General features: G+C 50.8%; 1 protein-coding gene across 1 annotated transcript in view; it reads right to left on the reverse strand.

The window, feature by feature from the left end:
* The window catches only part of PLPP4 (phospholipid phosphatase 4), a 143986-nt gene extending 135171 nt beyond the window's left edge, over nucleotides 1-8815 (reverse strand). Inside the window, exon 1 of the mRNA XM_018041752.1 lies at nucleotides 8700-8815. Coding sequence (XP_017897241.1) covers nucleotides 8700-8755 — 56 coding nt within the window. The 5' untranslated portion in view covers nucleotides 8756-8815. The remainder of the gene's footprint in view (nucleotides 1-8699) is intronic.

The raw sequence follows: 13119 nt of genomic DNA on the forward strand, positions 1-13119 counted from the left end.
AGCTACAGAAAACAGTATATGCAGTGCTTGATGCCATTTACACAAAGCTCAAAAACGCTGTTAGAAGTTAGAATGATGAGACCCTCAGGGTGGCAGAAGGGGCTGTGAGGGTGGAGGGTGCTCTGTACAGTCATGAAGCATGCTCTTTTCTTTGTGGATATTATTTTTAGCTTGGACTGAGATGAAATTCCTGAGTCTGTAGGTCAAAACAGTCAAATATCAGCAATTCCACATGGTTCAAACCGATACTTCAATAAAAACATGTTTTAAAAACCCTCTGGTAAAGGAGAAAGATATGTCTAGTGCTGATCGGCAGACTGTTGCCTTTCTGCAAACCAACCTAGATGCTCCTGCAGCTTCTGACCCCGTTTCTCACTGCTTTGTCTTCAGTGGACACAGAATAGCAACTTGTCCCTCACCTCGACGGGACAATTTTTCACAGTCACGTATTAAAAGACTGTGATGAAGCAGTCCTTGGGCTCTACAGCCCCAGCCCCTCCTGGCTTCCTGCTCACCCATCCCGGGCACTGCCAAGTCCTGTACTAATTTACTTCCTCACGGTAAACCAGGGTTTCTAATTCATCCGCAGAACACCAAGATTATATTTTTTAAAGAAACAATATTACTGAGACAATTCCGTATTTAAAAACACTATCACAGAAAAATAGAGATATGGAGCTTTTACGAGCCTTGTGTGGGTCATAAAAGGTATAATCTTTATAACTAATTGAGATAACTTTATCCCAAAGCTATAAAACTAATGATCTCTTTTTGTGGCGTTGTAAGCATTTATCTCCCTGTGGGAAAACATCACCAATTCTCAGAATTCTGGGTACAGCCGACTCATTCTACAGTGGCAAATAATATTTCAAATGGAAGGATGCTCCATTTATCAGAAGACAGAGCAGATGCCCTCCTGGGTGGGGGAGAAACGCTGGGTATACTTGGTCCGTCATGCAGAGACTGGTGGGTGCAAGGGGTGTCTGATTGAAGAACTGTCTGCAGCAGGCTTCTGGCAGAACTCTGTGTGACAAGCGCAGACTCAAAAGTCAATGATGGGAACACAGCATTTTCCTTACATATTAGCGAACACTGATGACACTTCTGATTCAGAGTCCTAGAATCGCTGCTGTAAAAGGCTGGTGATTTGTCTCTGCTGAGAAGCTACAGGGCTGAGACACCATCAGAGAGACAGCACCCCACGCTTTAATGGGGGTACAGCTCACTGAATGAACTCACGGCAATTTATGTACCTCACTTTAGGGGGCTAAAAGCAATTGTTTGAAATATAAAGGAGTTAATTATTTTACAGAAATCTTGTAGTAAATCATTTGCAGTAAGAGTATCATTAGCTACCTATGGCATTTTCCTTAGCGTGTACATTATGGATTCATCTCAATAAAAGGATAATAAAGATCATATCACCATTTGTTGGGGCTCTCTTGTTTAATACTCACAAGTCTTACATCCGAGGATGCTGTTGATGGAGAAGAGATGGAGAAAGATGGACTGAACTAGGATAAGCACTTTGCTAAAAGGTTCACACAGCTAAGTGACAAAACCAGGATTCAAACCCCAGTAACCCAACGCCAAGGGCCTTAACTGTGACCACTATACTACCCTGCCAGGTTTTGACACTACATATAGATAATAGGGATTCACAAGAGTAGGGAGCAGACACCTAATTATCAGTGTATGTACTGTAGGCACTTACAGCACCGTATTTAAGAAAACCCAGTGAAGTAGGAACTAACCCATTTCACTCATGAAGAAACTGAGGTGTTAGGCAATTTGCTAGTTGGTAGCAGAGTCAAAATCCCATCCCAACCCCGATCCATCTAGCTCCAAAGCCCATGGTTTGTCATTTACACTTTGCCTCAAACAACCCTTTGTTTCAAGAGAGTGAGCAAAATTATTATAGGTGTATTAGATAGAATAGATTTCTGCTACAGTAGCTAAAGTGAAAGTCAATCAGTAGTGTCTGACTCTTTGCAATCCCATGGATTATACAGTCCATGGAATTCTCCAGGCCAGAATACCGGAGTGGATAGCCTTTCCCTTCTCCAGGGGATCTTCCCAACCCAGGGATCGAACCCAGGTCACCCACACTGCAGGAGGATTCTTTACCAGCTGAGCTACCTCAGTCCCCAAATCACAGTTAATGATAAAAAGCTTCCTCCTGTCCCACAAGTCCACCTCCAGCAGAGCTGGCATCTGGCAGCTTTGCCACCTCAACACAGAGCTCCATGCTTGCCGCCAATAGAGAAGGACAATGACAGGTCACCAAAGGGGCCCGATGCTGCCTCAACCTGAAGGTGACCCCTGCCACTCTGCCCGTGTTCCCCATGGCCCCACCTAAACGCAGGGATTTGGGAACGGTTGTCTCACATGTAGCCAAGGGAGAAAATAACCACAGGCAACCCTAGACCACAAGAGGGTCTCAAGCCACTGAAACTGCACGTCAGCAGTTCCCAAATGTGTAAGAAGGATCGCCTGATGAAAATGCAACACTCCACGGGTTGACGGGAGTGTTGATCCACTCCAGGGTTGGGCTCCACCCCAAAGGCCAATCCAGTCAGGCCTGAACTGGGGCCCAGGTAATTCAGGCGCAGGTGGTCAGCAGGCTGCCCTTCAGGAAGCCTTGCTCTGAATGGATGCTGAACACTCAGGGGTCTGCAAACACGATCTTCGCAAACCAAGGGCCAGCTGGTGAGCTCCCCTGAGCACCAACCATGCAAGGCCCAGCTGAAAGAGCAGGGAAAGCAAAGAAGACAGAGATGTGGATTCCTACACCGAAGGCAGAACAAACCTCAGGCTCCCCAAAAGCACAGAGGAGCCCAGCAACAGAGGCGCACGTGGCCACCGACAGAAGGACCGGGGCCTAGGTGCCGAGGGAGCTACTGCACCCTCCACGGTGGGCACGTGTCTGTTCATGGTGCTTTTTTGTTTCAAACTTCCCAGGGCTCCCCAGGGACGTTCCGCACAGGGGAATATACAAGCTTCACACAGGGCCCTAAGACGTCCTCATGCTAGGCTCATTTCCTGACCTTCCTACAACCCAACTCCACAACCTCGAAACCCACACTTTGTATTGAGGCCACAGGTGGCGAGCTTAGTTAGTGATAGTCACTCATTCATGTCCTACTCTTTGCAGCCCACCAGGCTCCTCTGTTCATGGGATTCTCCAGGCAAGAATACTGGAGTAGGTTGCCATTCCCTTCTCCAGGGAATCCTCCCAACCCAGAGATCAAGCCTGGGTTGATCCCTGTAGGCTGATTCTTTACCGTCTGAGCCAATTCCACCCAAAATGTGCCTCCAGGCTTTGGCTCCAGGACCCTGTCTGTAGGAATGTTCTCGGGCCCAGGGTCTCTGCACCTTCCATGCCCTGCTCGAGACTCAGGTGAGAGATGCCAGCTCTAAGCAACCTTCCTTGGCACCTGTCTATTCCTTGTCATTCCTCCCAGGGCTAATTAACTCCTCCTTCTAAGTAAGACAGAGCAGTCTGCTCCAAACACCATAGCTCTCCCCAACCTCCAGTCTTAAATCAGACTCCTCGGGGTAATAAAGAAAGATCTACTTGCTACTGCCAATATTCCAAAAATCCACCTCACAGCCAGGGCCCTAGAGCAAGTCACCTGGATCGGCTAAAGTGCCAAGTTACTCTGTGTCTGTTTGGAATTACACAAACTGAAGTTTACTAATGAAAGAGAGAGAGAGAAAAAATAACCACTATAACTGCAGGCACCTACAAGATGCCAAACATGCATCTATAGACTGGATGGATAATAAAAGAGAAACGTTTGGAGGCAAAACTTTCAAAACCAGTGATTGCAAAGCGAGGGGCGGGGGCGGGAATAACAAAAAGCAGTGTGTCATGTGCTTGCTCTGCCAGATGCATGCTCCTTGGAGGCCCCCTGGTCTTCCTCACCCAAGCATCCCTGCCACCTGCTCAGGCCTCCAGCATAGGTAGTGCTCAAGGAGAGAGGCTGAGTTGATCTGAGGTGAAGCAAACACCATTGCCTGGCATCCTGAGCACACCCCTAGCTTCTGGAGGGACATCCCAGACAGGGACCCTCCAGGAGCCACAGGGAGGGAGAGAAAGAGGATGGAGGGATGCGGGGAGAAAAAGAGAGGCTGAGGACCCCAGACTCACAAATGAAGTAGGCAGCTCGTCTGCGCCATCCCCCACCCACCCCGTTAGCATTTCAGGTCATCATCATATTTCCAGGGTCCTTTCTGCAGCGCTATAAATAAAGGCTTCTCCCATTTAACTGATGCCCCAGAGGGGAACGGCCAACAACGGCAAGAGAAAACAGCGCTAGTCCTTTAATGTTTTTACCGGCAACTTCCTCACCATGTCATGCTCTCTGGGGTCCAGAGACATAAGGAAGACCCTTAAAATCTGTAACAAGCCCAACTCCTCCTCTTGGGGAAGGTGAACCACAGCTGGCCCCCTCCACCACTGAGATGTCAGAGTCTGGTTTTAGAACTAGAGGGACATTAGTCCAGACCGTGCTTCCCTAAATATAAAGTATCTTTAGAGGAGGGATGGTTTCTAAGAGGTGGTCACTTTGGTTCCAGTCTGGAAGCCTGGAACTGGACATAGCTCGTCTCAGCAGCTTTGGGAAGGGAAGATGACTGCCTGAAACCATGTTATACCTCCTGCTGGCTGAGTACCTGCAGACAAGTTACTTAGCCTTTCTAAATTGGTCTCCTTATTTGTAAAGTCAGAAAAATTAAGAGAATCCCTTCAAGTAAAATCAGGCTTAAAGGAGAAATCACATGGAGTCCCTTTGGTGGACAGAGAGCCCTCAACAGACCACTGCTGGCTGGTTTTTTTTTTTTTTTTTCTGAAGCTGTACAGCGAGGTGACCGAGAGCTGGAGCCCTGAGATTTAGATCTCAGCGCCCTTACCAGCTCTGTGGCAGTTCCTCAATCTGTGTTTCAGATCCTTCATCCATGATTAGAAATGTCAGCACACCTGCCTCATCGGGTGCGTATAATGGTTAAATAGTATATGCGGTTGTCTTTATTAGTGTCTGGCACATAGTAAGCCCTGAATAAATGGTAGTTACTGGAGTGGCCAAGGTGGAAAAGTAGAAGTAGTGTACCACTAGTGGCACACACACGTGGGTTACACACACATGGGTTACACACACATGGGTTACACACACAGGGGTTGCAGGGCCACTGACCGGCCACCTTGCTTCCACCTCCACTCACTCAGCAACATCCAGTGATGGCTTTCACAGGTGCAGGAACACTCACAGTATCCCTGCTGGCATCTCGGGTGATGGCAGAATGGAGGAAGCCTGTGGGTACTCCTTCTCTCTGCTTTTCCCACAGCCTTTGCCATGCCATACTAAATCACTTCAGTCGTGTCTGACTCCTTGTGACCCTATGGACTGTAGCCCACCAGGCTCCTCTGTCCATAGGGTTATCTAAGCAAGAATACTGGAGTGGGTTGCCAGGCCCTCCTTCAGGGGATCTTTGTGACCCAGGGATTGAACCTACATCTCATGCATTGGCAGGCAAGTTCTTCACCACTAGGGTCACCTGAGAAGCCCTCCCATGGGACCCTTGAGGAAGAGAAAAGCCCACAAGTCTCAGAATACTAAATTCAGCCTCAAAGCTGCACACCGTACTTTGATGTTTCCTAAACACTGATTCCTCAAACCAATTTATTTCCTGGTAAGTTAAACTTTACATACCAGCCCTAATGGGCATTACTTGTTACTAATTTTCTCCTCGGTGATTGAGCTTCTCAGGCAGGACCGAGCATTTCTCAGGTGCTCTCTGGAGAGTGGTCCATGAAAAGCATCCTGTTGGAATCCTGAGTCATCAAACCTCAGTGCTAAACCTGGTCTGGAGGCAGAGAACCGGCTCCTTAAGAGAACAAGGGAAACCTTGTTTCCTAGTCTATCCCCACTACCCATGGATCCACAAATGCATTGCATTAGCACTAACCTCACACCTCTAAGGGGGCTTCCCCGGTGGCTCAGCCATAAAGAATCCGCCTCCCAATGTCAGGAGATGCAGGTTTGATCCTTGGGTTGCGAAGAACCCCCTGGAAAAGGAAATGGCAACCCACTCCAGTGTTCTTGCCTGAGAAATCCCATGGACAGAGAAGCCTGGCGGGCTACAGTCCACGGGGTCACAAAAGAGTCAGACATGACTTTGGGCACCAGGAAGTGGGGTTCTAGTTTCATGCAGAGCAAATCTGATCAGAGAACAGGTGCAGCTACAGGTGATGCGCCCCAGAGGCACAAGTCTGCAAAGAAATAAAGTATCCCCCAGCAAAAGATTATTCCCTCATCCTCAGAAATAAGGTAGATACATCAAGAAGAACCAAACAGTGTCATCTAAGTTGGACCCAACAGCAGAGAAATGGATTCGGCTTGTCCAGAGGGACTTTATAAACCTACGAGGATGAAGCTCTCCTACTGAGACCACCACCTTCATGACTAGAGGTGGGTTCAAGCCACTGAAGCTTGCCATCAGACCAGCACTAGTGAAAGGGAGAATAAAACTCCCCTCACCCCCGAAAGCCAGCCTCTGTCATCTCGCCAGAAGCTCGCCTAAGAAAACAAAGGGTCATCTGTATCTCGAGATCCACACCAGTCCTTCCGGAAGGCGGTATCTGCCTGATGATAACAGCATCTGAGCATCCGAGATTCCCACCCAGGGAGTCAGCATAGATACCTAAGCTGGTCTTTGCAGGTAAAAGAGCCACAAGTTAATATGGCTCACTGCTAATATTTCCAATCTGGTACAAAACCAGGGAATCATCCAAAAATGCCATCAGCACCCAAGATTTGGGGTGATAACAGATCCGCTCTGGGTGATAGTAAATCCCCCATTAAGTAATATTATACAAAGGGGAAGCTGGAGAAAAAAAAATAAACTGCCTGATTTTTACATAACATCTTTAGACGAAGCAAGAAGCACATAAAATGATAATTATCAAATTTCCAAATCCACTGCATGGACCATTCATTACGTATTTGTAAACATCGCATAAATGTTTGGTGGGGGAGGGGGGAGATATTTGAAGGAGTGTTTGAAAATAATACAAATATTTACATATCATTAGATCCTTTTATTTTAATTTGATGATTGCCAGTGGCAAACAAAACTAGCAGCCAAAGAGCCTACCTCACTTTATTTCAACATTACTCACACGAACATTCACCCAACAAATGGTAAATTTTGCTGTGCACTGAACAATATTTTATCGTTTCTATCACACAATACTTTAATGGGGCTCAGCCTAACTGCCAGTTGGAAGCTGTCCCCATCTGACTGCAAGGCAAGTACTAGTTTGAATGTATATTCCAAAGGTAGAAAAATAGACTAAGAGGAGGGAAAAGTGTTTTCTGTTTTTTTCTAAAGTGCCTCAGGAACCACCCGAGTTCTTCTTCTTCCCACTGAATAACACTAGTGTTTAGTCAGAAGCTAGGAGAGGGGGTTTTCTACATCTGGGGGAAGCTCACGGATTTTTTCTAGCAGTATGAATAAACACGCTGGATGAATTTAGCCCCTGGTAAAGAAGAACATGCCAGAAAGGGCATTTCTTTGCGCGTGTATACCCTGGGTGAAGGAAACCCAAGTCATCTCACAGCCTCCCACCGGCCACCAAGGACTCCGGATTCGGGGTAGAAATCCAGAGAGAGGCCTCCTGTTTGGAATGGCTCAATGGGCTTAAAAAAAAAAGCAAATCCAGAAAGTTCATGCAACTTAAATATTTAAAATGTGTCTGAAAACAGCCCTGGGCAGAGGAGGAGAGAGAACCTGAACCCCTAATGGAGGGACAAGTGTAGACACGGGCGCCTAGGTGACAGGAGATGACAGAAGGCTAGGAATGGGTCTGAAGGGATGTTCTGGGCTTGAATCTGAAGGGCAGAGAAGCGACAGATCGCTGCTGCTCCGGCGCGGGGGAAGCTGGCGGGGGGCGGGCGGCGGGTCCCCGGGAGTACAGTGGGGCTCATACGTCTCTGAAAAAAAAACCCATTGCCAGATCCCTCTCCTCTTGCCAAGCACCCGCCGCTCAGGGCCCCCGGGGCATCTCGTTGCTGCCCTAAGTGGACATGGACTCCGCACAGAGCTCTAGGCATATGGAGCCCACATCCCGGGCTGCCGGCCCTCCGACTTCTTAGCCGCCGCAGCAACAGTTTTCCAGCCGGAGAAGTACCGCAAATGCCTCCGGGAAAAACGCTCACCAGGACCCCCCGGGCGCCAAAGCCACGGGCGCGAAGGGAGACCCAGCCCGGCCCTGGGTACCGCGAGGATCCAGGAAGGATGCAACCAGGAGCAGAGACTGCAAACGTCGGGCTCCGAAGATCACACACAGGGAGAAACTTCCCCAGGGTGCCAACGAGGGTGCGCGTCTGCGTCCCCGTGAGCATCCAGAATCCCGGGCAGGTGGTGCAGGGCCGGGGAAAGGCGCCGGCCAGGGGACCTGGCGCGTTGAGGGTGACGGGAGCCGGCTCAGTCTCGCGCGCCGGGGTCCCTTCGTGCGCAGAGTCCCAGGAAGGGGGCTAGAAGGGTCTCTCTAGGTCCCCTAGGACGCATCCCTGGGCGGGGAAGGAGCCCTCCAATCCAGGCCCCGGCGGGACGCAAACAAACTTGGGGTGCCCAGACCCTCGGTCCGTGGGTCCCCGAGTCCTCGCGCCCCGACACCGCGGCGCGCCACTACTTACACGAAGACCCCGAAAAGCAGGGCTCGGACCCCGATCTCGATGGCCAGTTCTCGCATGGTGTGGCCGGAGCGGCTCCCGCGGCGGCGGCGGCGGCTGGTGCTCTCGGCGGCTCTCGCAGCCTGGCCGGTGCCGGCTCGCCAGACCCGGGGCGGCGAGCGAGGCGCGCTCCAGGCCGCGGGCGGGGGCGGGAGGCGGGCGCCGGGAGGGGCGGGCAGGGCTCAGCCCAAATCTCCCGCCCGAGGCTCCGGGGTTCGGGGACGCCGCATCTACAACCGCCGACGCTCCCAGCCCCGCGGCCCCTGCGCCGAGCGGGAGGGCGCCTCGGGGACTCCCGGGTCCCCCGCGCCGGGCACCGCCTCCGCGCCCTGGGCCCGCCGCGCCCTGCGCTCGCGCCTGGGCGAGGGGAAGCCCGGGGAAGCCCGGACGCTGCCGCCTCCCCTGCGCGCTCCCCGGCTCCCCGGCCAGTGGGCGGCCCCTGGGCTCGGCGCCCGGGCAGCGCGCTCGCTGGGTCTCTGCCTGCGGCCCCTCTGCGTCTCGACTCTCGCTGCTCCCGGGGCTCTGGCTGCTTGGCACGGGCACTCACGTGGGCAGGTAGTAGCGGAGCGCTTTGAGGATTCTCTCGGGCTCCAGACAGCCCTGGCACCCGCTGTTCGTGGCGGGCAGGGCTCCTTCCTATCTATTCTCTGCCCCCTTCCTACATTTTTCTAACCTGGATTTTTTTTTTTTTTTTGCCTAAGAAGTTACCCGAGATTACTTTCAAGCTTTGCTTTGTCCCCGGAAGAGCCGGCCAGATTCCAGGTTCTGGCACAGACTGAGGGCAAAGGGGAACCTGGCTCTTCGCCAACCATCAGCGTCAGGCCAAAGGAAACCGCCCTCACCCTCACCCCGCGCAGCCCCCAAGCAGAGAGAGAGAGAGAGACTGGCCCCTACCCCAGCAGGTGGGCAGGGTCCCTCTTTGCTGACTCAGCATCGTCATCAGCACCTGAGGCAGCAAGGGCTGCTGGGAGGACCAGGAGCCTCATCCAAAGGGTTCAGAGTCAAAGGCCAGATCCTCACCGGTGACCCGAGGGTCAGGATGTCAAACCAGAGCCCACGCAGGGGTTAGGTTTGCTTTCCCATCACCTGTCAAGATTATGTTTCTCAGAATTTGAACTTCCTATTTTTATTAATTTAAAACAAATGGACATTCAAGATGCAAAACTCATATTAACCATAACCACCAGGTTGTCTCTGGGGAGCCCAGATCTCTCCTGGGTTTAGAGATCGGGGGAGATGGCAGTTACTGGGAATGAGAAGCCAGAGGGCAGCCTTGGACAAGAGGGTGGGTAGGAAGAAGGAAGACCTTAGAAGGAGAGCTTAGGCATCAGCAGAGGGCAAACTGACTCTACCTCAGAAGGAACCCATGACAGATCAAGATTCCAGAGCTGAGACATCTCAAAGACTAGGGAGAGAAAGGCAGACAGACGAGGAACAGTCCTGGCCGTGTGGAAGGGAGTCCCTCCTGGAAGCCCCAGAGGCAGGCGCGCATCTAGTTAGCCTGCCACTGTACACATGATGCTTGGCACACTGTGCTTGGTAAGTATTTGTTGAATGAATGAATGACTATATCACGCATGTGGAGTGTCAGGTATGGGTAGAGTAATGAGGACTTGGAGGAAGGAGGTGTGGGTCTGTTTCCTCTGTTCCCCGAGCCTTGCAACTACCCTGAACACACTGGACTGAGTTGGGGTGTGGGAGAGTCCACAGTCAACCCAGTGAATGCTAGGAACCCAGATCCAAGAGGATCTGGTCAGGTGGCCAGATTCCATATTACTAACAAGAGCCAGTGATAATAATACATCACTTACCTATGAGCATCGACTGAGCACAGTTATGTGTTGGCTGCAAGGACTCATAATCTAAATCTGCCCTCAAGCAGACAGACAGACAAGGAACCGTGAAGAAACATTAAAGAACTTGGCAAAGCAGTACCAATCAGTCCCAAAGGAGTGCTTCTGAAAACTGGATCACTCTGAGATCAGAGGCTGGAGTCCTCCCTTCAGTCTAGGGTGGCCAGAGCACAAAGCCTTGTTGAGGAGAGCTGGTTCTTAAAAGGCCAAGGAAATTCCAAGTGAGGGCAAGAACATAAACAGGTGAAGGGAGAAGAGGTGGAAGGGGTCTGGAGGGCAGAGTGGATCGACCTCTCTGGCAGTCAGAAGGGTGGACCAAGGTTAAGTTCATGGTCAAGACCTAACTGTGTTGGTGCTGCCCACCAGGGACTGTTACCAAGATCGCAGATTTAGAGTCTTTGTGCCTCATGTTCCTGATCATTGCTTGCTTGTATGAGAGATGATGCCTAGAGAAGGAGTTTGAAAGGGCATGTGACCACACTGCTATCATCATTAAAAAGGGACTTTGAAACACACAGCTCTAAAGAGCTGCCCAGGTAACCCCCTCTTTTGATGCCTTGAATGGATTCTATGCTCTCCCCTCAATGTGGTCATCGTGTTTGGATCAGAAATCCTGCTCCCGATGAAGAATTCACCCTTGAGGGAGCCTGTACCCTCTCCAAACAGCTCTGTCGAAATCTCTCCCCTATAGGGAATTACACTGTAACATATAATGATGGATTAGTCCTACTTCACCTGCTCCCATCCTAGGCCTGCCAGCTGCACAGAACTGATTCCATTAGAACTTCTGTGGCGCAAGGAACAGACGGCTCAAGCCAAATTCATTTTAAAGAAGAAGGAGAACTGTAAAGTTCAGAAGATCAGGCTTCAGACACAGCTGGATTCAGCATCCAAGCAATGTCACCAGGACTTGATTCTTTCTACCTCTCCACTCTGTCTGCGTTTGTATTGGCAGTCTTGAGTTCCTGGTAGCTCCAAGGTGATTGCAAGAATTCCAGCTTTCCATGCTCTCAGGATCAAATCTGATGGGAAAGACCTCTACCTTGAAGCCAGCAGCCCCAACAAAAGTGTCACTGAAGGTCACTGGCCCTGCCCAGCCCTGAACCAGTCACCATGGTCTGGGAATTATGATTGGATTGATTGTCTCAGGCCTGGACCACACGTTTCATCCCTAGGCTGGGAATGGAAACTTCACCCACAGCTTCTGAACTGAGAATGGGAAAAGACCCACAAATGATGCTTTGGAGGAGGAAAAATGTTTCATGTAGAGCAAACGAACATGGACCTGGATATCCCCTTCCATGCCATAACCATGCAGATTAAAGAATGCTAGCGTGATTCCCTGAGTTCTTGGCCAGCCCCTCCATCTTTAAGTAGTAGAAGAGTTACACATGGTAAGGCTGCCTTGCCTTTGCTCTGCCAGGCAGACTGGCAGAACTGCCTTTACACAAAGCGGTGATGTCACCCAGGGGCTCCTGCTCAGCGGCACGGGCTCCTCCTTCTCCACTCCCGCTGGTAACTCTGTCATCTGCTCTAATCATCTTCCTTCTCGTTCACCAAAGCCAGCTGTCAAGGGAAAGCTCTAGCCTTCTTCATTACATGGTGGCTCAGATGGTAAAGAGTCTGCCTGCAATGCAGGAGATCCGGTTTCAATCACAGGGTTGGGAAGATCCCCTGGAGAACTGAATGGCAACCCACTCCAGTATTCTTGCCTGGAGAATCCCATGGACAGAGAAGCCTGCGGACTAAAGTCCATGGGGCTGCAAAAAGTCAGACACAACTAAGCAATTCACACTTTCACTTTCTTCATTACATATCCTGGATCAGGATATTCCATGGTCTCGCTCTCTCACACACACAGAAGCTCTGATTATTTAAGGCGGGTCCCTCTTGCAGGGCAGTTCCCAGAAATGGCCTGAAGATGGCATCCTCTGTGTCCCAAATCGCCCACAATGGGAGGCCACTGCCCTGCGTGCAGGCGGCGGCTCCAGCAACTGTCCAGCTGTGCCCACGTGCTCAGTCACTCAGTCCGACTCTTTGCAACCCCAGAGATTGTGCAGCCCACCAGGCTCCTCTGTCCATGGGATTTCCCAGGCAAAAATACCGGAGTCGGTTGCCATTTCCTCCTCCAGGGGATCTTTACCACCCAGGGATCAAACCTGAGTCTCCTGTGTATCCTGCATTGGCAGGAGGATTTTTTTTTTTTTTTTAACCACTGGCAGTACCAGGGAAGCCCCATCTAGCTGTGTACATGTGCCAAATAGTAGAGCCCTTCAAACTGCCATGATGCTATTGCCGCAATGAGTCGACAAGGGAGTGAAGTAAAGCAGGTTAGATAAAGCCGTCCAGCCAGGTGCCCAGCTTGACGGCTCCAGCTGGGTCTTCAGAAGACCCCCATGGAACGTGATGAGTTCTCCCGTGAAAGAAGCATGGGTCAGAGGTTCTAGCAGTCTCAGAAACATTCTATCATAAGAAATGAAATAAACATGCCAGTCCCTCACCGTAACTGTCAAGTGTGAGACTGACCTTTG

The sequence above is a fragment of the Capra hircus genome, chromosome 26 (assembly GCF_001704415.2).
Source record: "Capra hircus breed San Clemente chromosome 26, ASM170441v1, whole genome shotgun sequence".
Classification (NCBI taxonomy): Eukaryota; Metazoa; Chordata; class Mammalia; order Artiodactyla; family Bovidae; genus Capra; species Capra hircus.